Source organism: Lepus europaeus, chromosome 5 (genome assembly GCF_033115175.1).
Source record: "Lepus europaeus isolate LE1 chromosome 5, mLepTim1.pri, whole genome shotgun sequence".
Taxonomy (NCBI): Eukaryota; Metazoa; Chordata; class Mammalia; order Lagomorpha; family Leporidae; genus Lepus; species Lepus europaeus.
Window position 1 is genome coordinate 101,766,144 of NC_084831.1, and position 27,243 is coordinate 101,793,386.

Sequence of the window (27,243 nt, forward strand, 5' to 3'; positions counted from 1 at the left end):
CTTTGACCTCACAGAGTTGACCTTCTAAGAGGAGAGAGACAATATATAAACCAACACAAGATGATCTCAGGCAGTGGTGAATGTTACAAAACATTGAGCAAGGAAAGTGGATTTTGGCAATTTTAGGGTTTTTAGGGAAGGCCTCTCTACAGGGACATCTAAACAAAGACTTGAATGGTAAGGGGTCAGTCACACAGACAGGAGAAGGAGCAATCATGAAGGTCCTACAGCAAAAACAAGCTCCATGCATTGGGATGTATTAATTTCCATGGGTTCCATGAACCTCTCCTGGAGCACAATCAGCTTATTAACATTCTTTGCAAGCATGCCTGCGCTTTGTCATCAGTTCCTTGAGGGATAAGGATCATGTTTTATGTTTATTAGTAATCTGCACAAGTCACTCAATCAGCAGAAGATAATCACCAGCAAGGATCCTTTGCCTCTCCTGACTATTAAACAATAAAGCCCAAAGGATTCTCTTCAGAACAAACACCATCCACCCAGACATCCCTGCATAACTCAAGCCTGTGCTTCATCTCTCCCCTCCTTGCCCTTACAAAGCACTCTCTGCCCTAACCCTCCCCCGGTAGTGGATGCTATTTCTTTTTCATTGTTCCCCAGCTGTCTAACTTCGGCTTTATCTGTTCTGTTTATTATGTCTTTCAGGAACTTAGGAATTTTATTTCACTTTAGAATGTCTTTACTCTTCACAGGGATACACAACAGAAACTAAAAACCAGTGGAACCATATTTTCTCATGAAGCTTTCCAATATCAGATTAAGGTTAATTCTTATACATCCCAATGCTTATACATCTTATATTTCACATTAATCTATGTTTCCCTTCAGAGAGCTTATTTAACAGTTAAGATTCATGATACGTGCAAAGACTGGCAGTGGCTTAACAGCGCTAGAAATAGTCAACATACTCTATTAAGTCTGGAAGGCCTTTGTAGATGTCTTCATCATTAATGCTTTCTTCTGTTGGGAAAGGCCTAGGGAGAAGGAAAAAACAAAATGGGTAAATGATCAACTACCAGGCTGGGCACTAACCTCTCACTCAACTGTGTGTTGAGTGTCCAGTGTCAAAATGGTTGGCCCTGTCACCATGTCTCCAACAACATGCAGTGCCTTCACGGTAGTGCTGGCCCATGGGCTGTGTCTGGGTTCCCCTGGAAAGGCTGTAATGCCTGCTACCCCACATCATGTGCATCACTTACTTCTGGTCATTGCAGCTTCCAGTGCAGCTGGAGACACGTTAATGTGCTCATCTGAACCCCCGCCTGCCAAGCACCTGCAGACTCACCTCATAACACCTACCAGAGCACCCCAATTCAACAAGTGGCAGTACATGAGCCTCAGTCATCAGCACCCTCTCTTTTCAGCTATAGAACCCCATTAGACTGACAAATTGGTAACAATCATCCTTGCATGAAACAGTTTGCTAGCAGATGAAAATGATTAGAAGACAAGAGCCCTGTGCCCTCTATACAGCATTAAGGGTCCTGACACAAGTTGTTTATTTATTTATTTATTTATTTTTTCTTTGACAGGCAGAGTAGACAGTGAGAGAGACAGAGAGGAAGGTCTTCCTTTTCCATTCGCACCGCGCCGATCCGAAGCCAGGAGCCAGGTGCTTATCCTGGTCTCCCATGCGGGTGCAGGGCCCCAGGACTTGGGCCATCCTCCACTGTACTCCCGGGCCATAGCAGAGAGCTGGCCTGGAAGAGGGGCAACAGGGACAGAATCCGGTGCCCCGACCAGGACTAGAACCTGGTGTGCCGGCGCCGCAGGCGGAGGATTAGCCTAGTGAGCCGCGGCGCTGGCCCCTGACACAATTTTCTATTCAGACTTTAAAGTATTTAGGTTGTATTTTTTTAAAAATCTTCCTGGTTTGGAAAAATGAATCAACCAAACTTCATGAGAGAAAGATATTTTCTCTTCTCCTATTCAATAAAATCACATCACACTTCCATTTATACCCTATTCCAACTACTTAGCTTCCTTGTTTGTAACATGATGCTTTGGATTTTCTTCGTAACACCAATTAATGCCCTAAATTTATGCCTAACAAAATCTCAGTAATTGTACCATAGTACCAAAGTTTTATTCTTCTTTTATAGGTGGCCAAGATGTCATATGTTTAAAAACAAGAAGATCCATCAAAATAATGGGTAAGCTTTAAATAATTACTAAATAGATTGGAAAGCAACATTTCACATTGGTTAATGGATTAATTGAATATTAAGATAATGGTGCAATGTATAGTTTACAAATAAATCTACATGTGTAAAAAAGGTCAGTTTCACAAAATTATTTTCATATATTCAGACACATATTACTATGTTTTTATACCAATGCAGATCCATTACAGAGAACTGTAGTCCACTGTAGAAAAAAATTAAAAGAAAAACATTTATTTTATAATGTCGCTTTCAGTGGATTTTTATATTGCTTTCTCTTTTTCCTTTGTCTTCTATGCTTAGTGCCAAGATTAAGGGCTCCAATTATTTTTTCTTTGCTTGGTTTCAACCAATATATCAATTAAACACTTCACATTTCCTTAAATATTTAAACTTTTTTTTACAATTTTTTATTTATATAAGGTGAAGAAATTTTATGTATTTCATATATGCAGATTTAGGAGCATAGTGATGCTTCCCTCCCTCTCTGACATTTATCCTTTCAGAATAAAGAATACATAAATACATAAAATGGGATAATACTTTTTCAAAATCTGTTTAAATATAATAATATAAAATGCAAGTATACATTGGCATGGAAAAATATTCATGTATTGAAAGGCAAATAAGGAGGAGTTTACCAAGTCTACAGACTGCTTCTGTAGAAAGCTGACATTCATGGATCATTTCCTTTTTTTTAAGATTTATATATTTGAAAGTCAGAGTTATGGGGAGGAGTGAGGGATAGAGAAAGAGGGAGAGGGAGATATCTTCTATTCACTGGATCACTCCTGAGATAGCCACAATGGCTAGGGCCAGACCAGACCAAAGCAAGCAGCTCATCTGGGTCTCCCACATAGGTGGCAGGGACCCAAACATTTGGACCAACTTTCACTGCCTTTCCCAAGCACATCAGCAGTGAGCTGGATTGGAACAGCCAGGCCTTGAACCAGTGCCCATATTCTATGCTGGCACTGCAGAAGGCAGCTTTACCAGCTGTGCGACAGCACCAGCAGCCCCTCACAGCTCATTTCTGAGAAAGGATCTGCAGGATCTCCTCCCTAAGGTCACTGTGCTTTGTATCCTGGGACTAAGGGCTGCCTGGTCAGTGCTTAGCACTCCTGCAAGACACGCTTGGATCCATTCCCTCATACTATGAACAGGACATAGAAAAACAGGAACAACAGAGGCAGAGAGACAGGCACACAGAGCACCCAAGATGGCTAGGGACTGGAATGTGGCGCCCTGAGGAAATAAATTAAAAACAAAACCCATTCTCTTTCCACAAAGCCTGGTTCTGTAGCTACAGATACTGTTTTTACTTTCTAATGTTGCAGTATTTAAAACAGAGAAAGCCCAGCACAATATAAAAAACGATTTTCTCATGCCTAACAACTGCATAATCTTCTATCATAAGGAGATAATTTATTTTACAAATGTAATTTCAAGTTTTTAATTCATTACCAAACTTTCAATATACACCCCTGTATACATATCATTTTGTACTTGTTTTTTAAAGTTGTTATTTTTATGGTCTTTTCTACAGGAAATAAATATAACATGTTTTAAAATATTTACTTAAACATTTGTGTTTGTCTTAATGAACAATATGTACAGGAATGCTGAAGAAAGTTTTAAAAATGAGCTATACCAATGACAGTCACCAGTGAATTAAGAACCATGTTTAGGCCGGCGCCGTGGCTCAACAGGCTAATCCTCTGTCTTGCGGCGCCGGCACACGGGGTTCTAGTCCCGGTCGGGGCACCGATCCTGTCCCGGTTGCCCCTCTTCCAGGCCAGCTCTCTGCTGTGGCCAGGGAGTGCAGTGGGGGATGGCCCAAGTGCTTGGGCCCTGCACCCCATGGGAGACCAGGAGAAGCACCTGGCTCCTGCCATCGGATCAGCGCAGTGCGCCGGCCGCAGCGCGCCTACCGCGGTGGCCATTGGAGGGTGAACCAACGGCAAAAGGAAGACCTTTCTCTTTGTCTTTCTCTCTCACTGTCCACTCTGCCTGTCAAAAATTAAAGAAAAAAAAAAAAAAGAACCATGTTTAGCCAGTGTATCTTAATGGACGCTAAGTTCTTACTTGCTAAATAAATTTTAAATGCGTATTGGTTCATGAGCAAGAACTCTTCATGAATGAGACACCCTCCTCGTATGCTAGGTGCCCTGCATACAAGTTGTTGCAAATGACAATATTTAAATAAATAGCCATGCATGGAACCCATGGGACACAGAACCACAAAGAAACGAGCTTACCTGATTCCTGTGGCCAACGCTATAGGTGTGCGAGACAGTCGGGATAATGTTTCTATGACCTAAGAAAGAAACAAAAATATTAATTGAAAATGGACACCAGGAAAAATTATTTTCCCCCAAAACAACAGTTTTCCAATCTACTACTAAAACCAGCACATAAAATTGCTGATGCCAAAGAAGGGCAGAATGGGGAGATCAATTATTAGGAATTAACACTTACATCATACTTCTGTTCTTTTAACTTTATGACGTTGAGTAAATTAACAGCTATCTGAGCTGTCATTTTCCTACCACTAAAACAAGGAGTTGGAGCCAGTGATCCCAAACTCCTGGTATCTCTACTACCACAGAATCTGAAAGATCCTATAAAGCTGCATTCTCCAACCAGGTATCCACTAACCTTATGAGGCTATTAAAATTTAATTAAAATTTTAAGAACAAAAAATTCAGTTCTTCGTTGGACTAGCCATATTTTAAGTGTTCAGTAGCCACTTGTGTGTACTGTATTAGACTGCACAGACATCAAATTTCTATCAGCACAGAACATTCCACTGGACAGTACAGCTGTATGGCGAAGTGTACCTGAGTCAGACCATTGAGTTCAAATGCTGGCTTTACCATTTCAGCCAAGGAATTTTGGGAAAACTGCCAACTTCTCTAGGCTTTAGTTTCTTCATCTAGATAATGCTTACAATAATAGTTAGACCATTAACGATCACTAGATTATGAGATTAAGTAAAATGACACATGTAAAATATTTAACTGTATTTATTCAATATAATCAGTGAATTTAAGAAAAGAAGAAAAGTATCTTACTTAAGCAACAGCATCTACAATTTTACCATTGTTTCAGTATTTTATGCCTAGGATCATCTCACTTAACGACTTAGAAAGCCAATGACTTAACATATATTGTTCTCAAAGTCTGTTTTTATAACAGATAAAACTTATTCTACCTTTCAAAATTAACCAAAGTAAAACTTCAGAAAAGTCCTACTATAAGCCCTCTTCAGAATGAGAAAAAAAAGCGTAAAAGGTAAAAATCTATCTCTGAGGTCAGGTGATTTTCTAATTCCTCAGTTTATAGACAGAAACACAGAGTCAAGTGCCCAGTTCCCTGTGGAAGCTTCACGTGGAGATTATCCACACACAGCTTTAAGAGGTGGCATGCTGCGGTGGTCAGAGGCTCACGACCGCAGGATACGGGTGGGACAGTGGTTAAGTCACTGTCTGGGACACTCATACCACTTATCAGATTTCCTGGGTTTGCCCTTTAGCTCCTCTGCTTTCAATCCAGCTTCCTACTAATTCACACCGTGGGAGGCAGCAGATGATGACTCAAGTACCCTGCTACCCATGTAGGGGACCTGGATTGAGTGCCAGTCTCCTGGCTCTAGCCTGGCCCAGCCCTGGCTGCTGTGAGCATTTGCGGAGTAAGCCAGCAGATGGAAAATTTCTGTCCCTCTGTGTCTTTTCCATACAATGACAATAAATAATTTGTAAAGGAAGTTCATGTCTTGCCTTTGGGGTAGGACACCTAAAGCCACAGCTTATTAGTTTTCAATGAGGCTTGCCTCTACCAGCCTCTGTGAAATGTAGACCATAACAGCTAATACCCCACCTCAAGGAATGGTTAAAAGAATTAAATGAGATAGGCCCAAACACTTAATATGTGTGAACTTCCTTTATTACATAAAACAAATTACACAGGAAAAGTTTTGAACTGAATTAAATTACATGGTGACACAGAAAGTAGAAATATATTCTTGAAAACTGGTAAAAGAGTAGATTTTTAAGTAGTCTCATTACAAAAAAAAAAATAAATAAAGTAATACACATGCTAGTCAGCTGAATTTAGCCACTCTAAAACAAACACGTTTGAAAACATGATGCACACAATATATGCAATTAAAAGCCAATTTTAAAAATTAGGTTTAATATACAAAAGAGACAAGGGAGCACAACTCCCTTGATTCCAAAGGGTTAAATGGAGCAAGGAATATGGGAGCTAAATGAGCTAAATCACTGACCCTAAAATTCTACATTTTTTTAAAGATTTATTTTATTTATTTGAAAGAGTTACAGAGAGAGGTAGAGACAGAGAGAGAGGTCCTCCACCCACTGGTTCACTCCGCAGATGTACACAATGGCCGGAGCTGCGCTGATCCAAAGCCAGGAGCCAGGAGCTTCCTCCAGGTCTCCCACATGGGTGCAGAGGCCCAAGGACTTGGGCCATCCTCTACCACTATCCCAGGCCATAGCAGAGAGCTCAGGCCATAGCAGAGAACTGGATCGGAAGAGGAGCAGCCAGGACTAGAACCGGTGCCCATATGGGATGCCAGCGCTTCAGGCCAGGGCTTTAACCCACTGCACCAAAGCGCCGGCCCCAAAATTCTACATTCTAACCGTGATTTCCTGCTATGACCTGGCCGGGGTGGGGGGTAAAAAAATTAAGTGAAAGCCTTTGTCCAATTTCATCATGGTTAACAGAGTTGAACATCTGATATTAAGGTAAAACACAATTATTCAGATAAGACTTGAAATCAATTAATTCCATATAATAAAGCACACTCGGTGAGTCTATAAATTCAGATCATACATGAATAAATGCTAACAAGTTCACTAGAACAAACCAATACAAAATGAAAATAACATTTCCTAAAATTCCAAAATTACTCATCATCAGTGAAAAGACTAGCTTCAGGAAGGTTCTGGAATAACCTGTGGAGTAGTACACAGACCTGAGGCACCAACACTGTGAAGGTCTAGCACGCACCTCATCCTGATCTGGCACTGCTGTAAACCTAAGAGTGAAGTCTGCCTCTTATTCAGCTTTGCATTGTGGTTCTAGCACAGTTACTGCTTAATAACAAGAAAAAAAATAGCCATATTTTACTATTGCTATGTATTTTATTGCTATTTTATTATGTATTTTAACAGCAATGTATTTCATTCCTTAGGGATATTTTCTACAATTATGATGTATCTGCAAAGTAATAACATGTTTGCTGTTCCTTTTCCAAACAATGAGAGTTAGGACAATCTGCCCCCTACTGGCCTGCCTACCACCCTCAAAACTACACCTTGAATTTTTATATGAATGCCCACGAGAGGGCGCCAGATGATAGCATATTAGTGTATGCCTGACAACTGTTTCTTAGAACAAGTGTTTTTGAAAATCAACAATCTGAAACCAATTCCTGTTATTTATTTATTTAAAGAGTTACTTTTATGAGACAATAAAAATAGTATATTTGGATTCAGTATATGAACAGATTGCATGTAGTGTATCTTAAAGTAATAAGTCCCTCTGAGAACCCACACTCAAGTTTTTTGGTCTTACTGTTCATCGAGTCCATCCATTAACTCTAAGTTTAGCCAAAGCAAATAGAGACTGTTTAGTCGATGTGGTGTTTTCAGAACAGTGTGTATTCTGCAGAGGCAAGTGTATTCAGATTTGGAATAGACAAGAATATAAATTAATGCCAGACTCTCCAGTCCTCCATGTGGAGGCTCTGCCCCGCCATTAGAAACACATGATCATGAACATTCGTAAAAGAAAGTATCCCCAAGAACACAAATAGGATTATTTCCCCAACAATGTAGTAATTCCTACATTGTTACATCAAGATAATATGAAATTATGGACAACTGACTCCCAGAGAGGGAAGTTAACTAGTGAGAGAACATCTGTATGTTAATAGGCCAACAAGCAACCATGCCAAATTCGTGGTGTGAGTTTTCTTTCCTCCTTACCCTGTACCAGTGTCCTGGTGAACAAGGAGAGTAGAATTTGTAAAGAAACAAAAAGTATTCCAGGTAACATACACAGGAGCTTCCTGGAGAGGGAGGTGGGGAGGGTGCCCCAGGGCTTCTCACATCTGCTTTAGAAGGGAGAACCAATGGCAAAGGAAGACCTTTCTCTCCTCTCTCTCTCTTACTATCCACTCTGCCTATCCAAAAAAAAAAAAAAAAAAAAAAGAAGAAGAAGAAGAAGAAGGGTGGGTTGCAGCCCAGGAGCTGGGAAGGGTGGTTGAGAAGGCTTAGCAAGGAGGCCACAGGATCTAAATGGCATTTTAAACACATCATTCAGCAAAGCAGAGGCTCAAGCAGGACAGGAGGACTCGGGGAGCAAGCCAGGGTCCAGGAGACAAGGGTGTGGTGAGGGGTTTCTCAATCATCTGAGGGAGAAATGAAGTCTGAGCTACAACTGCAGTGGTCCGGAGGGAGAAGGGGCTGGCACACTGGGAAGGCTGAGGAAGGAAGAGCCGCCAGGAGGACACGGACAAGCTGGGAGACAGGGGAGGAGGCGGTTCCAACGCCATCTACCGGCAGAGCCCCAGGGGTGCTCCTGAGCAGGGAGCTCTTGTTCTGGCCCTGTCCCTCCCAAGGCCAAGGCGCCCAAGGCGCCCAAGAAGCCAGGCAATTACTCCTGCAGGAAGCTTCTATGACCAAACCCACTCAGATGGGTCCTTTGTGTCCCCATTTGACTTTGGACATAACTGCACCTTGGCACCTCTCACTGTACTAAAAATAAAAATGTATCGGCCTTTTAAAATATTTTAAAGACTTGGTATTTGGTTTGTCAAATGAAAATAATACAGTAATACATCAAGTGGCCTCTCTCCCATCTCACCTTCTGCCTGAAGGGCATCACAGCTAAGGATCTGGTGTGACTCTTCCAGAATTTATCATTTTCCTTTTTATTAGGAAGTAATGGGGCTTTATTATACAGAGTTCTCTACAGCAATTTCTTTCATTAGCAATAGACCAGTCATGCCAACATATGACTCTCTGCATTTTGATGCTGTACATTATTCCAGTGTATACAAACATGATTTAGCCATTCTTCCGACAATGATACTTTCAACATTCTGCTCCAAAATGACCATCCTTGTTAACTACCTTTTCACCTGTGCATGGGTACTTCTACAGAAAAAGCTTCTTAAATGCACTGACTGGTACAAAAGGCACGACGTTTATAGACACCCCTGAAGAGTAGGTAGGAACATAACAAGGCATTCTGGTGATCTGTCTCTTTCCAATCCTACAGTAGTGAATGCCTTAAGGGCAGGGGTATCACACTCACTCTTCACCTCTGTATTTCCATTGCCTTAGTCACAGCAGGCTCACAATGACAACATCACACAAAATATGTCAGTCAAACAATTTAAGGGGTAATACTTAGCCTGCAGAACTGCTTTGAGGAGTAGGGATAATGTATGTCAAGGAACACAAAAGGCTTAACCAGGCACAAGTGTAGACTGAATAAGGAATCGACTATGAGAATTAAATACTAAGTATAAGAGATCTGCCTATTCAGACCTCCCAGCAACAACATACTAGTGCCTCGCAACAAACTTCTTCTCCTAATGATGAGCTTTATGTCATTTAAGCTCTTTATTTGTACCATCAAATGAGTCAGTTTAAAAACTGTGAAATATACACAATGGGATATTATTCATCTATAAAAAAGTAAAATCCTTCCATTTGCAGCAAAATGGACACAACTGGAGAACATCATGCTGAGTGAAATAAGAAAAACAAATATCGCATGTTCTTCCCATGTTTGGAGGCTAAAATTTAAAAAATGACAAATAAAGGAATGTCTGAGTGTATCTGTATTACTGCAAATCTAGTCTTGTAAAACAAGTTTTATAACTTTGTCAAATCAATGGTTAAGAATGTTACACCACTATAGTTATAATGATCTGTGATTACTTTAAAATTTATTGTATATGGGTGAAATGGTCATTTTCCATTCAATTATTGTCTATAACCATTGTCTATATTCCCACTAAACTAGGATCTTCTTGCTTTTTACTTGTTAAACTTCTTATTTGGTGAAGTATTAAGCCTTTTTACTGTAATGTAAATTTAAAATACACTATCTCAAAGACTAAAAATCGAAAGGGAGCAGGAAGGAGGGTGGGAGGGATATAAAGAATATCATTTATGTTCTTAGAATTGTATCTCCAAATCACATTGAATTTGTTAAAAACTGAGAAGTTACAATTTAAAAAAAGGAAAGAAAATCTCAACAAAGAAGGAAAAAACTATAAAATAAAACAGCTTTCAAAGACACAATGGCAATATTGTACCCACTTTTACAGTTTTCTTCATAGACCTCTGGCAAATCCCCAGGCAAATCCAGCACCTGAGTGCTGTCAATGCCATAGTCTAATTAAAACAAGTCATCCACGCAGAAGCAGTGTGTTTTGGCTACTTTGAAGGTCCTGAGCTAAGGAAGCCATGGCTGGAGAGAGGAACCAACATGCAGGTCTGCCAAAGCACTGTTAATTAACTGTGGATTCATGTCCCGGAGTTTGCTATTCTATTCTGAAGTTTCACTTCTTAACTCACTCCCTGACCCCATGAATGAGAATCTGGGTTCCAGAGGAGTTCCTAGGGGAGCGATCCTCACAGAGGAGGTGGGCTCTGCAAAAGCAATTGGGTAGCTGCAGCTTGGGTCCCAAGTGCAAGACAAGTCTGTGGTTCAAGAAGGGGCCTGCAGCTTCGCTGCACAGTGGCATGAAGTCACCGCCCAGCAGCGGAGGCTCAGGGTACAGCTTCTGCATCGTGGTCCCCGCAGCCTCTGAGCAAGGGCTCTGGGGGCTTGTGGGAAAAATCTCAGCCTCAGAAGAAGTGGGAGCGTGGGCCTGAGAGTGCAGGGGCCAGACTTCAGAGAGCAGCAGAGGCCCACAGAGCAGGCCGGCGGCAACCCAGAGGCAGCCCAGAGATCTGGTGTTGCCCAGGCTCCAGACTCTATTCTAAACCCTGCCAGATGGTGAGTCTCAGACTAACAATATATTGCACCCCAACTCTCCTAGGAAATCAACAGAACTCATTATCTTAATTTTCTTTGCAATTCTAATTTCACACAGTAAATTACCCCATTAGGATACACTATAGCTTAGCATCCCTTCCAGCAACCCATCTTGCCTAAAATACCTGGTTGTTGCTTTGTACGGTGCTGTTGGAAAATATCCCTAGCTCCTCCTGAATGTTCAAAGCAAACTAGCACTGTCAGATATAATGAAGAAAAAAACATATTTCTGTATGATGAAGACTACGGGACATGGATTTCATTGTTCAAAAGAGTAGTTTAACCATATAGGTTAAATGAGTCAAAATTCTAGTTTGTGCTAGCCTTAGTAATCATCATAAATACAAGCAGCATTCTATATTTACTAGCATTTGAATCTTCAAAAATGTAACTCTCAAAAGACCAACCACCTCCATTTTTGAGAGTAATATATTGGACTATTGGGAAGGCAGTCTCAGAAGTCAGATTTTCTGGGCTCAAATCACAACTCCACTCCCCCCATGGGGAGTTACAGAGGTACTCAGCATCACAGCTATCTTCCATATAAAAATACCATGAAATATTACCTTTCATACAAGTTGACTGTGAAGGGTAAATAAGGAGATGTGTGTGTGTGTGTATATATACATATACACATCACATAATTCTACTGCTATTTCCTAGTGCCATCATCATCATCAACACCGTCATTATTGGTAAAGTAACACTGGGTCTTTACAAAGTATTTCACAAAACAAAATGTGAAGCCTACTGCAGGGGGAAGTAAAAAAACTTTAAGATGAGAGAGAACATGGGAATGGACTCAGGAGGTCTCTGGCATCCAGCCCCCGCACATTCACTACCCTAAGTAAGTATCAAAAAATCTATGCAACTAGAATGTTTGTCACTTAAGCACAATTTCAAGGCAAATCCTTTGCCTGAATCACTACCTACTACTACATCGTGAATGGCGACAACTCTTTACCATGCAAAAATCCTAGAGCCACCATGTTCACTCAGTGGTTCTTAATTATCTTAAGTCACCAAGCCCTCTGAGAATATAATGAAAGTTCATGATTTCCTCCATAAAAATACAACACACACACACACACACATTCTGTATCTTATCTCAAGAATTCCATGGATGTCTTGAAGCCCATTCATGAATTTTCTAGATTTGCAAATCTCCTTTTTTGCCTACAAGGAAACTAAGGCTCAGAAAAATTAAGCAGGATTCCCAAGGTCAAAGGATTGGTACAGAACCCAGGTTCTTTCTCTTCTGTCCAGGTGATTTCTCTTTTCACTTCACCATCCTGTTTATAAATCTGCACTGACACGGTGGACACAGGCGGAACATGTGGAACATGCTGGATACACAGATACACTCTATATGTTGAAAGTAGAAAAATGCAGATGCAATCCTTCTTGCTTTCAAAAATCACCATCCCTTAGGAAACACAGCAGGGTCGGGGGAGGCAGGAAGAGTGCACACAGACACATCACAACATCCGTCTGCAGCCCAGAGCAGGAGCAAGGCCAGCTGTGTCCTTCAAAAGGAGGAGGGAGCTAGGGAGGTTCAAAGGCTTCTCGAGAGAGGTCCCTGAGCTGCCTCTTGAAGGGCGGCTGGGTAGGTCTCAGCCTATTTGTCTGCAGGTTCAAAGATGAGCAAAAATGATCACACCCTGGCCCAGCTCCTCCGTCATCAAAGCCACTCCAGCCAGAACACCTTCATATTTTAAGCAGATTCGCTGGCACCGTATCCTCTGAGGATCTTTTTGTAAAGACCATTGCCAAGATGACGTATTTCTTATTTGATTGACAGTGAACATTTTCCAGAGTTTGAGGGAAACAGTGCCACTAAGCAAACAGACCTGCACTTGTCTCACAAGGCAGGTACACACCACGACGGTCCTGCTGTCCCTGCCTTCTTGGCCTCAGAACATTGCCTCTGAAAACCCCAAACAGAACATCCTTCCCTTCAAACTGCTTCTCCCTCCTAACTCCAACGACCCCACAGTTCCACTCCTCTCCCCACCCAGACACTAGGGTCACTTTATAGACTCAAGTCCTAGATCTAAAGTCCATCCATTCCTTCTTCTAAGTCTCTCAGATCCACCCCCTTCTCCTCCCATCTCTCTGCTTTCGTTCAGGTCTTCTCCATTTCTTGCCTCGATTATCGGATTAACCTCCAATTTGTCTCCATGCTTCCAATTAAATTCCTTTCAAATTCGTGCTGTACTTGGTTCCCATAGAGGTTGTATTGCATTTCAGAACTGTCAATCTGATTGTATCATCATTAGCATACTCTCACTTTAAAATTCTTAAATATTAGCCAACTTGTGGTACAGTGGGTTAAAGCCACAGCCTGCAGCACCAGCATCCTATATGGATGCCGATTTGATTCCAGGCTACTCCACTTCCAATCCAGCTCCCTGCTAATGCACCTAGGAAAGCAGCAGAAGATGGCCCAAATCCTTGGACCCCTGAACCCATGTGGAAGACCCAGAAGAAGCTCCCAGCTCCTGGCATCAGGAGCTCAGATCGGCTCATCTCCGGCCTTTGGGACCATTTGGGGAGTGAACTAGCAAATGGAAAACCCCTCCCTCTCTCTAATTCTTTCAAATAAATAAAATAAATCTTAAAAAAAGAAAAGAAAACCTTGGAGCCTCTTTAGTCTTATTTTAAAAAAAATGCCATCCTGCAAAAAGTTCTAATTACTTAGCATCACACCCTGGAGCCTTCAGGATCTGCTCCCCCTCCCCGCCCCGCCTACATCCCCACACCTGCCACATTCAGCCACACCCAGCCACTTTGCCTGCTGAGTCCCAGACAGGTCCCAGAACCACACAGATAAATTCCAGCAGAGCATAAAATTCACACTACTATAATTTACAGAGGTGGTTTCAAAATTAAAACCTTCATACTCTAGAACAGGCAGATTAAAAAAGAAAAAAAAAAAAAAAAACAACAACCTGAGACCAGAAGTGTTAATTTTCTGTTTAAAAAAAAAAAAAAAAGAAAAACTTTTCTGCACCCTGTTTTAACCACCCCCTGGCCTGAACACCCAGGAAGATGAAACCTGGCATTCGTCAGTGCACAGGTAGCTATCTGGAAGCACAGTTCTCTAGCAAGGAATTTTCACTGCTCTTCCTAGGATACTGGTCTCTGAGGGCATATTGAACTTACAGGTAAATGATAAAGAATTCAATTATTTACATATAACTGTTAAAGGGACACTTTAGCCTGAAAATGTAATCAAATGATTCTCTGTGTTTAAGCAGAGATATAAGCTACCCAGATCAATCGACAATATTTGGACATGCAATATGGAGCACCAGAATCTAGCTGTGACCACGTAGATGAGCACGGAGTCCCCACTGGACCACGGCAGTAGGGACTCAAGCAGAGCAGAGGCTGTTGCAGGGTCATCCCCAGTCCACTGCGAAGCCAGCATGGCTTTCACAGGACCCACTTAGAACACACATGGCCGAGGTGTTCATGGCAAGTCAGAAAAGAGGCTTCTCATGGGATCTGAAATAGACAGGGAGGGTTCCATGGGGCTTAAGGGACTTGGAAAATTAAATCAATGCTCAAGCTTCCCACAAATCACATGGCTGGGGCAAAGTCAACACGTGTTCCAAACTTAGCTCACTTTCAAAGTCATGTATCTCCCTGTCAAAGATTTCTGCCTCCAGAATATGTTGTCCCTATGGCTATCACCACCTTACAGGATAAAATACATAGAGTTCCAGATAGAAAAGGCAATGCCAGAATAAAAGGATTCACAGTAAAGAACATGTCACCGACCCCCAGCGGGAAGACGCCCGTGTTTAGTCCCAGCCTCAGGACTGTGCACAGAGAACAGATGATGAAGCATCTGCAAGTGGCTCCAAATTTCAGACCACCTAAGAGAAATCACTATTCTGTCAACAGGACTGGGGTAAGAATATGACGGTCCTGCAAGGTCTCTGTTCTGGCCGGTTTAGTTATATTGATTATTGTACACCCCCCTTGAAAACATTCATTTTGAGATGTATGGGAACAATTTAAATGCAGGTAAATTAATTCATCATTATGGGAGAAATGTTGTTTCTGTACCTAAGCTAGTTGATAGAAATGTGTAAGCCATATATATAACTCAAAAACTTTAACAAAACTCATAAGGAAAAAATAATAGATGAGATTGATTTTAATTTTAATCAATGTATATTAAACAATAAACAATATTGTTTAATCCCATATGTTTAAAATATGAATGTACTTCAAAATATTCATGGAGAGGTGGGCATTTGACATACTCATTTGAGATACTGGCATCCCACACAAGAGTCCCTGGGTTCCAGTTCTGGACACTCCAATTCTGATGCAATTTCTTGCTCATGTGTACCCTGGGAGGCAACAGATGGAGTTCCAGGCTCCTGGCTTCAGCTTGGCCCAGGCCTGGCTGCTGTGGGCATTTAGGAAGTCAATCAGAGGATGGAAGACCTCTGCCTGCCTGCCTTCCAAAGGAAAAAAAAAGAAAGAAAAAAAATGGAAATGGAATTGAAAGATAAGTTTATTTTGGTGCAAAAAAATGTTGAAATACAGGTCTGGCGCCATGGAATACCACATAAGGCAGTCGCCTGCAGTGCCAGCATCCCATACGGGCACTAGTTCAAGCCCCAGCTGCTCCTCTTATGATCCAGCTCTCTGCTATGGCCTGGGAAAGCAGTGGAAGATTGTGCAAGTCCTTGGGTCCCTGCACCCAGGTGGGAGACCTGGAAGAAGCCCAAGGCTCCTGGCTTCAGATCGGCCCAGCTTTGCTCATTGCAGCCATTTGCGGAGTGAACCAGTGGATGGAAGACACCCCCCTCCCCACCGCCTCTCTCTCTTTCTGTAACTCTGCCTCTAAAATAAATATTTTTTAAAAAGTCAAATACAAGTAAATAGGGAGTCTTCAAAAGTTCATGAGGAAAGCATATTGTTAAAAAAAAAAAAAACTATGTACAGATTTCAAAATGTTTTTACACAAAAAAAAAATTCTTAAAATGTATTTATTTGCAAGGCAAACAGAGATTAAGAGCTCCAACACACTGACTCACTCCCCAAATGCTCATAGTGGCTCAGATTAAGCCAGGAGATGAATCCAGGTCTCACATGGGAGTAGCAGAAACTCAATTACTTGACCTATTACCATTAATTACATCCCAGGGCTGGAGTCAGGAGCTGGACATGGATACTTCAGTTTGAGACACAGGCATCTTGCATCTTAACCACTAAGCTAAACACCCACTCTAAATTTATTTTTTTTTTAATTTGAGAGGTAACAGAGGGAAAGTTCCCATCTACTGGTTTACTCCTGCAATACCTGCAATGTAGAACCAAGAATTCAATCCAGGTCTCCCATGTGGGTAGCAAGAACACAATAACTGGGATGTCTCCTAGGGCTCTCATTAGCAGAGCTAGAATGAGTAGCAGAACGGGGAATCAAACCCAAGCACTCTCATGTGGGATGCAGGTGTCTTAACTGCTAGGCCAAACATCATTCTTCAATTTTCACAAACATTTTGAAATATTCTCATTCTATAATTTCAACACGTAATCAATATAAAAATCATGACATTTTTCACTGCTTTTTCTTGAGCTAAATCTTCAAAATTCAGTGTGTGTATTACAGTGACATCTCATCTCAGTTCAGACTAGCCACCCTCTGAGTGGCTGATTGGCACCACACCGGACAGCATAAACCTACACGTAACCCTGCAGAGCCCTGGAGGCATAGTGGAGGAAGAAACAGACCTTCCATGGTGAGAGGACTGGGAGCAAAAATGCCTCATTGTGCAGATGCCAGGTGGCAGCTTGAGAGTGGCACGGCACCCCAGACACCCTACACCCTGATGAGGCCAAATAAGAGAGAGAATCATATTGCTAGATATCTATCGCCTTTGCAGCTAACAGAGGGACAAAAACGACCCTGAGAAGTTGGCAAGCCCTGGACTAAAGAGGAAACTATCCCTTCCACATGGGCCTTACATACTTTATACATTTTTCCACTGCCTGCAAATGTCAATTTTGACATTTTGATTCTCTCAGATGGTCACCCATCTATACATTCATCCCCTCTTCAAGCCAGGTTTGGCTCTGTGGACAGCAACAGACAAACTGGACAAGATGTCTGTCCCCAGTGTGCTCACAGCAGAACTGGGAAACAGACAAGCTAAAAATGACAAAACCACATATATGCAATTGCAAGTGAGACAGTGACAAGAATTATGGAGAAACGGTGCATGGTGCTGTGAAGAGAGAGTACAGAGGCACTCGTCTTTAGCCAAGATGTTGGGGAAAGCTTTTTGGACGAAGGGACACATGAGTTGAAATCTGCATTTATAACTGGTTGATCAGGTCTTCCATTCCAGCATTTCACATAAAAGCATCCATGTTTTTCAATGTCTCATATCACTCCTTTTCCCCATTTCTCTTCTTTCTTCCAAACAGGGAATGACACTGAGTGTCAAGAGATCAGAGATCTCATCAATAATTGAGTTAGTCTGCAAGTGGTAAGAATTTATTTCAAAGTATCTGTCTGTCAATGCAGGTTTGTATGGAATTTAATAACATATTCAAATTTTGTATTCTGGGATGACTTGGCTGTCAATTCAACAGGGTAAGAAAAAGGAAGACAGGTTGTTGGGACAGAGATAAGAAAAGAGATTACTGCAGGAATTCAGATAAGAGTACACTGACTAACCTATAATGGAGAGGAGGGAATACATTCAAGTGCATTTCAGAATGAGAGGTCAGGGTGGACACCTGACTCAGCAGTTAAGCTGTCTCTTGGGATGCCTGCATCCCACACCACAGTGCCTGGGTTTCAATCCCAGCTCTGATTCCAATTCTAGCTTCCAGCTAAAATATACCCTGGTAAGGAGACAACAGCCTCAGTACTTGGGTAACTGGAACCTACCTTGGAGATCCCTGGAGTTCCTGGCTCTTGGCTTTGATCTGGCTCAATCCCAGCCATTGTGTGTGTTTGAGGAGTGAACCAGCAACTGGGAGCTTTCTTATCCGTCTCCCTCTCTGCTTCTCAAATAAATTAAAGATCTCCAAAAAGTTCAAGGGAAATGTATATTATGTAAAAATATGTAGATTTCAACTTCCTAAGATTTTTATTTATATTTAGCATTATTTGAAAGTCAAAGAGAGAAGCACACATACAAATATACAGAGAGAGAGAGAGAGAGAGAGAGAGAGAGAGAATCTTCCATCCATTGGCTCACTCCTCAAGTGCTTGCAACATGCAGGGCTGAAGCCAGGAATCTGGAATCCAGTCTGGATCTTCCACATGGGTGGCAGGGACCCAAAAACTTGAACCATCACCTCCATCTCCCACAGTGTGCATCAGATGTGCAAGAGCCTGGACTCCAACCAGGTTCTCAACATGGGATGCAGGTGTCTCAAGTTGTGTCATAACCGCTGTACAAAACGCCTTCCTCTGATTTCCATTTTTTTCACACCAAAATAAACACCTCTGAGTTCCATTTTCCATGAACTTTTTGAAGTGTCCTTGTATGCTTAACTAAGGTAAATCAGACAGCTACACAAACATGGTTCTCAGATGGACAACACCTACTGTTCACAATCTGGGTGAACAGCAGAAACACCTGAGGAGCTTTAGAAAACCATCTATGCCCAGACCTTACCTGCCAAGAATATGAACGTGATGAGGCCTCAGCATCAATGTTTTTCAAAATACTGTTTTTTAACCGTGAGCATGAGTAGAATGGCCTTCTGAATCCCTGAAGTCAAACAGTCAGCTTTTCACATTCCCTAATTTAGTAAATAATTACCGAGTGCCTATCATTAGCAGGCACTATGGTAAATGCTTAATTTTGTTTAATTACACAAAATTTATGAGTTCTATCGTATTTCATTTTATTTTTTAAACTTCTATTTATCTTATGGAGATACCAACAGAGAGATACCATACACTGGTTTATTCCCTAAATGTCCACAATGACACAGGCAAGACAGGAGTCAGCTGGGCCAGGTCCAAAGCCAGATCTCTCAGGTGGGAAGCAGGATCCCAATTATTTGAGGTGTCACAATTGCCTCCCAGGGTCTGCATTAGCAGGAAACTGGAGACAGGATCCAGAGCTGAGAATTGAATCTAGGTACTCTTATGTGGGAGCCAGTTAATCATTCCTGATGTTCTACTTAAAAACGAGGATCCTCTAGGGATCAGAGAGGTTAAATGATGTGTAGGATCACAGTAAGCAAATAAAACAACCTAGATTTGAACCTAGCTCTAAATATTCAGACCTGCTAACTCCAAGGTATGCTGCCGGTAACTTTGTATTTGAACCTTTAATGATAACGTAACAGTGCTTCTTAGTCCTTGAATAACTTGACTCCCAAAGAGTATAAGCCCTTCAAAAGCTAAACCATACCCCACTGTTCCAGTAAACCTTTTGCTGTGCCCAACACCCTGCAAACACCTAAACTCGTCTGCTCCTGAATTCACCATCACGCTTGGAAAGCAAGTATGGGCTACCTCTTCCACATTTTATCAAAGTAGAAACTTTATTGTTAGAGGAAAACCTTTCCATAATTGCCATACATGAATTAATATGGAAATGGAAATGCTATATATGCATAGTCTAAAATAATTGCTTTATTAGTGTAGCTCGAATTCACTTGAAAATATTAAGATGTCACAACAGTAACTTCGTCTGTTTATCCTGACCAATAAACAGGAAACATACACCATCACAGCAACTCAAAAATGACTCAAATGGCCTGTAATGGGACCTCAGCTCTGGGTTTCTAAAAAAAGCTTCCTATGTGATTCTCATATGAATGCAGCAATGTTGAAAAACCAGTGACTTGGATAAAATAATGTACAGCAGCCCACTATAAGTCCCCTAAACAATCTCAACAGGTGAAAAAGACTGCTACTTATAAAGGAGGACTTCCCGTTAGGAAGCGGCACTAACTGCCTTCTGTACAGCACTTGGGAGCAAACTCATATACAGTAAAATGTCAAAGAAAAGTGCCCTAAGACCACACATTAATTTTAATTTATTGGAACATTTTTGTTTGTTTGTTTGTTTGAAACTCAGGTGCTTAGTGTTTGGCCAGGGGAAGTCATTTATGTGTAAAATCTCCTTGTACCATGAAGCTGAGCACTGGAGAAGCAGTGAACACACCAGAACCCAAACAGGAGCAAAGTGTTCAAACCCCAGAATCTGGCACCTTGCGCTTTTTCTTCTGGCTTGCAGTTTAACAGACTGTGAGGAAACATCATAGTCTTTGCAAAGAGTTCTGTCTCTCTTTAGCAGTATAAATATTTATTTGTATATAAAATTAACCTACTCCACCCAGAAATAGCAGTGGTACACAGCTGAGTGCTAGTCTACAGAACACACATGCACGAACACATGAACACACAAATAGTGAGAGGCTCTGGGCTGAGCATTCATTTACTAAATGCCCTTGAAAACTTCACAAATAGTCCCATTTTCCTCATTTTATAGCAAAATTGAAACTGAGGGGGAGAGAGTGCTGAAGAAACTTGCTCGCAGTTTCAGAGGCAGTGCAGTGGTAGGGCCAACACGGGCACACAGGTAATGTGCCCTGGAGTATGTAACCAAAACCATGAAAGATCCACATAGCTCATAAATAGTGCTGGACACATAAAAGAACCTTCTAGGACAATAAGATCTCAACGTTATATCTGTCCTAACTTCTCACATTTTCAATTTTACATTGCTGTTTATTATCTGTCTCCCTGAACTAGAATAGAAACTTACAGACAACAGCGAGTGTGTCAGCCTCATTCACATCTTGGAAAACAGACGCTTAGTGATCTCCTCTTCACTGGAGGAGCTCAATGGGAGCAAATTCTTGGAGGCGAGGACCTGGCTTCAGGATGGAGGTGTGTGAAATAAGGCTGAAGAGCTCAGTTGGAGGCCAACAGCTTTACATGCCAGGCAAAGAGGGGTAGACTTTACACAGTGCAACAAAGGGTTTTGAGCTGAAGAATCAACCACCAAAAGTCCTATGTTACGGGGGAACATTTGGCCTGGTGGTTAAGATACCCATTGAGATGTCCACATCTCTTATCAGTGTCTAGGTTCATGTCCTGGCTCTGTCCCAGGGTCCAGCTTCCTACCAATGCACACTCTGGGAGATAGCAGGTGATGGCTCAATTACTTTGGGTCCCTGTCACCCATGTGGGAAACCCAGATTGTCTTCCTGGATCCTGGCTCCAGCCTGACCCTAGCCTCGCTATGGCAGGCATTCAGGGAGTGAACCAACAGATGGGCTCTCTCACTCTCTTTCTCATTCTCTCAAATACTATTTTTTAAGTAGTCTGTTAGTGCACTAATTTAATGACTGCACAAGATAGTTCAGAGGAAGAAATTCTGAATTGATTATGGAATAAACTTGAGAGATGGTGAAGGAAGTAGATATGGCAAGCTTTATGAACAAAGGATCAATCACTACTGTAAATGCCAAGTCCCAGAGAAGCAGGCCTAGCATGGACAAATTTTAGCAAACCTGATGTGACTTCAGTTAATTACTATGTAGACAATGCTTTACAGAGTAGATGAACTCTAGACACTACTTAGAAACTCAATTCTGCTATATAGCAAGATAGCTCTTGTTGACAATGGCTGAAATAGATCACAGAGAACTGTCAAGAATCTCAAAGGCCCAGGTGACCAGGGCACCTAACCTGAGTACCGCTGACCTTAAACCAAGTCAAGCTAGGTTCATAAACCAGAGGCTGGCACACAGCAGTTCCAGCTCCACTAAGGAATTTGCAGCTACATGTGGGGTGTATTAGGTAGGTGTGGCGCTCGTAAGGGCCAGTACAAATGAAATGGGATTTTTTACAGAAATCAGTTCAACTCCATTTTTTCCCTTCATCTTGCTTTTCCACTGTTAGCCTTTACTGGGGAACATGCCCAATCACAATACATTGTTTTCCTGTCTACCTAAATACACTAGCTTTAATCATTTTGATGTTTTTAAAGTACTGAGCATAACAAATACTGGAGAGGATGTGGAGAAAGGAGAACACTTATACACTGTAAATTAGTGCAGCCAGTGTGAAATACATAGAAATAGACTTGCCATATGATCCAGCAATCCCACTACTGGGTATATATATTCAAAAGATATGCAATGTATCAAAGAGATACTGGCACTGTCACATTTATAGAAGCACTGTTCACAGTAGCTGAAATTCTGAATCAACCAAGGTGTCCATCATCACACGAATGGATAAAGAAAATATGGTAGATATACACAATGGAATATTATTCAGCAGTGACAAAGAATGAAATTCTACCTTTTGCAGCAAAATGGATGCAACTGGAGGACACCAGGCTGAGTGAAATAAGCCAGACCCAAAAAGAAAAATACCACATGTTTTCCCTTATATGTGGGCGCTAAAATTAAAAAGGAAAAAAAAAAGAGGAAATAAAAGAAATGTCTTTGTGTATCAGCATTGCTGCAAATATAGTTTTATAAAACTTTGTTTTCTACCTTTGTGAATATAATGGTTAATGCTACAATATTAATGTAGTTTTAATGATCTATGATTACCTTAAAACTTATTGTATGTGGGTAAAATGATCATTTTTCCATTCAATTATTGTTTATAGCCATTGTCTACATTCCCACTAAACTAGGGTCTTCTTGCTTTTTACTTGTAAACTTCTTATTTGGTGAAATATTAAGCCTTTTTACTGTAATGTAAATTTAAAATACATTATCTCTAAAACTAAAAAAAGAGGGGGAGAAGGAAGAAGGGTTAGAGGGAAAGAAGGGGTGGGAGGGAGGAAGTATCATTATTTCTAGAATTGTATCTACAAAGCCCACTGAATCTGTTAAAAAATTTTTCCCAAAGAAACCTTTTATTTAATGAATATAAATTTCATAAGTACAACTTCAGGAACATAGCTATTCTTCCCACCATACCCACACTCCCACCCCTCCTCCTCCTCCCTCTCTCCTTCTCAGTCCCATTCTCCATTAAGATTCATTTTCAATTAACTTTGTACACAGAAGACCAACTATGTACAAAGTTAACAATTTCAATAATTTGCACACACACACACATACACAGAAAAACAGTTTGAGAACTAGTTTTACAGTTAACTATCATAATACAACTCACTAGAGACAGAGGTCCTGCATGGGGAGAAAGTGCACAGTGACTCCTCTTGTTAATTTAACAATCAACACTCTTATGTATAACATCAGTGACCATCCAAGGCTCTTGACATGAGCTGCCTAGGCTATGGTAGCCTTTTGAATTATAAAAGTACCCCCTTCTTTGATGGCCACTTCTTTCCACTGGGATCTCACACACAGAGATCCTTTATATAGAACATGTTTTGCCACAGTGTCTTCGCTTTCCATGCCTGAAATGCTCTCATGGGCTTTTCAGCCAGACCAGAATGCCTTAAGGGCTGATTCTGAGGTCAGAGTGCTACTTAAAGCAATTGTCATTCTATGAGTCTGCTATGTGGACTGTTCCCCATGTTGGAACATTCTCTACTTTTTAATTCTATCTATTATTATTACCAGATATTTGATCCTATTTGTATGATCATTTTAACACTTAATCCTATCTATGTGATCACTTTTTTTTTTTTTAATATTTTTGACAGGCAGAGTGGATAGTGTGAGAGAGAGAGAGACAGAGAGAAAGGTCTTCCTTTGCCGTTGGTTCACCCTCCAATGGCCGCCGCGCTGCGGCTGGCGCACCATGCTGATCCAAAGGCAGGAGCCAGGTGCTTATCCTGGTCTCCCATGGGGTGCAGGGCCCAAGCACTTGGGCCATCCTCCACTGCACTCCCTGGCCACAGCAGAGAGCTGGCCTGGAAGAGGGGCAACCGGGACAGAATCTGGTGCCCCAACTGGGACTAGAACCTGGTGTGCCGGCGCCGCAAGGCGGAGGATTAGCCTGTTGAGCCACGGCGCCGGCATGATCGCTTTTAACACTTAATATGATCACTTTAACACTTAAGAAGTCATCCCTTCTTGAAGTGTTAATTTCATGTTTACAGATTTCATTTTAGGTACTCTATTAGTATATCTCACAGATCAGGGAGAAAATATGGTATTTGCCCTTTGAGGACTGGCTTATTTCACTAAGTATGATGTTTTACAGATTCATCCATTTTGTTGCAAATGATCAGATTTCATTTTTTTTTTTTTACTTTTGTGTAGTATTCCATAGTGTATATATCTCATTTATTTATCCAGCCTTTGGTTGATGGGCATTTAGGTTGATTCCATGTCTTAGCTATTGTGATTTGAACAGCAATAAACAAGGGGAGTAGATAACTCTTTTATTTACTGATTACATTTCCCTTGGTTAAATTTTATTTCTGTTCTTTAATTTCATTTTGAGACCCCTTCTTTCATTCTGAGTCTGTTGATTTTCTCTTGAGGAGTAACTTTGGTTGAATTACTTACATGGCTATTTTTGAGTCAGTATGACAGTATATGCTATTTCAGAACTCTGTTACCTATGACCATTCAATCCGGAAAGGGACTTCTACTTTAAGAACCTGAGAAGACTTCTTTTTCTGGATCTCAGATAGCTTGCAATAATCTCAGTCTCCCTCAGGGTCTGAGTATTTACTAAGGAATGGCACAGAGAAAATAATTCTAAGATGTAGAAAAGTGGCTCAGCCCTTATGTGCAAAATGACAGCAATGAGCATAGAGTGCAACTTTTGAATGCACTAAATTGGGAAAAATGTTTCCAATTTTTTTTTCCTTTGGAATAGCCTTTGAGATTTTATTTCATCTTAACCTTGGATGCAGTATTTCACTGCAAAGACTGAGCACCATTAGCCTAAATAACAAAAAAGAGAAAAAATTAAAGTCACTCAAGTCCAAAACTCTCACCAGAATTATGCAGGGCCATCATTCTCTTTTTCAGAAGTTGCTTCTGAGATACTTTTTCCAGACAGTCTCTGAAGACAGAGCTGGGCACTAAATATACAGATACACCTTGCTTCAGTGGGATGTGGCCTGGCCTCATCTGCCAAGCCAATGTTACTTCTGGCAGTGTGTAGGATCAGCATTTTTCTTAAGATTTAATTTATGATGGGGATGGGGAGGGAGGGTGAGACCTTGCATCTCTGATTCACTCCCCAGACAGCTACAATGGCCAGGGCTAGGTCAGACTGAAGCCAGGAGCTTCTTCCACATCACCCACGTGGGTACAGGGACCCAAACGCATGGGCTATCTTCTGTTGCTTTTTCCAGGAACATCTGCATGGTGCTGGACTGGAAGTAGAACAGCCAGGACTAGAACTGGTGCCAATATACAATGCTGGCATTGCAGGTGGAGGCATTATCCATGACACTACAATACCAGCCCCAGGAACAGAATTCTTGAATGAGAAATCCGTGTTATAAAGATAGAATGACTCAGCTCACTTCCAAATAACTTAGTAAGCCATATCCTTTGAAGCCCTTATCAAAATGATATACTTGATGTATCCATAGTGCTACATAACAATTCTCATGGCACACAGTATTAGAATTCTTTAGAGAGAACCAGGGTAGATATGTCTTATCTTGACTTCTGTGCAATGGCAGATTCTAGTCTAACAAGAATATGATGTTTCTATTTTGATAGAATAATCAAAAGAAAACAGATAATACTATCAATTCTCTCTCCAAAAATGAATAGTCTGTCAAAATATGCATATTTCAGAGGTGTTCAAATCTGAGTGATCGTTTATGGGTATTTCCCCTGGAGGATACTTCACAACAGCCTGAATTAAGAGGGGGGAAAACCTCAGACAGCCCAGAATCAAATGTTTGTATCCACTAATAATTTTACGTAAGTCACAAGTCTTTTGACCACTACAGAAAGAGGACTGAGGTGAGGCAAAGAGCCCTGAAGATTCAGATCCTGATGATGTGACTTGGTCACATCTGATTTGGTCAGATATTTTCATGAGGCCAGGAAACAATGAATCAAAGCATGCGCTTGACTTCATCAAAGCCCCGACTCTCATTGCAGTCCAAAGGTACACCCCATAAAGTCCTGACTCACAGAGTTGAATCTAGGTAAATGCTCCAGAATGGGGTAACTGATTGTTCAAACTAACCGAAAGCACATTAGGCCACTGTAGAAAGTCCCTGGCATCTGTGTATCAAGCTGGCTCCGGCAAGATGTGTTGCCCAGGTGACTGCTGAAAATGCCATGCACTCAGCATGGGACTGCACAGAGATTCCATCCCAGTTCCTGCCCTGACTCAGTGAGAGACAATGACCAGGCCATCTCTTCTTTCTGGACCCCAGATCCTCATCTCTAAACTGTGTGACATAGACTAGTTGGACCTCTATGCTCATGACTAAATTGCCACACGTCCACTTCCCAACAGTGAGCCAACAGTAGCAGAATCTTGCCAATGACTTATTTTTAAGAATTGGTTCTCCTAGGAACAAGCTATATATTAAGGGGCCAATGAGCTTGACTATTCTATACATACTTATATTCTGTAAGTCACGGAAATACTTATACACTCCACCTATAAGTTCACAGAAACACTCATTCACTCTATCAGATTTCCTCATTATGTGATAGTCACATTTTTCTGACCCGACTCTTTTACAAAGTATATGCATCAGGGCCAGCATCATGGCACAGTGGGTAAAGCTGCCACCTGCAATTCCAGCATCCCATATGGGTGACAGCTTGAGTCCTTGGCTTCTATACTCCCAAACCAGCTCCTTCCTAACAGGCAAAGAAAAGCAGTGGAAGATGGCCCAAATGCTTGGGCCCCTGCTACCCATGTGGAAGACCTGGAGGAAGCTCACAGCTCCTGGCTTTGGCCTGGCCCAGCCCCAGCCAATGCAGCCATCTGGAGAGTGAACTAGCAGATGGAAGATCAAGCTCCCTCTCCATCTCTAATCTTTCAAATAAATAAATAAATTTTACTTAAGAAAGTTTATGGTGCATGTAGTAGGCATGGTGG

At 41.4% G+C, this 27,243-nt stretch overlaps 1 protein-coding gene across 1 annotated transcript in view; it reads right to left on the reverse strand.

Annotated features, from left to right (window-relative positions):
- The window catches only part of VAV3 (vav guanine nucleotide exchange factor 3), a 415,772-nt gene that overhangs the window by 205,927 nt on the left and 182,602 nt on the right, over positions 1 to 27,243 (reverse strand). The window contains exons 3-4 of the mRNA XM_062191859.1: positions 4,442 to 4,500; positions 930 to 995 (exon numbers count right to left, since the gene is read on the reverse strand). Of these exons, the coding sequence (XP_062047843.1) occupies positions 930 to 995; positions 4,442 to 4,500 (125 nt within the window). The remainder of the gene's footprint in view (positions 1 to 929; positions 996 to 4,441; positions 4,501 to 27,243) is intronic.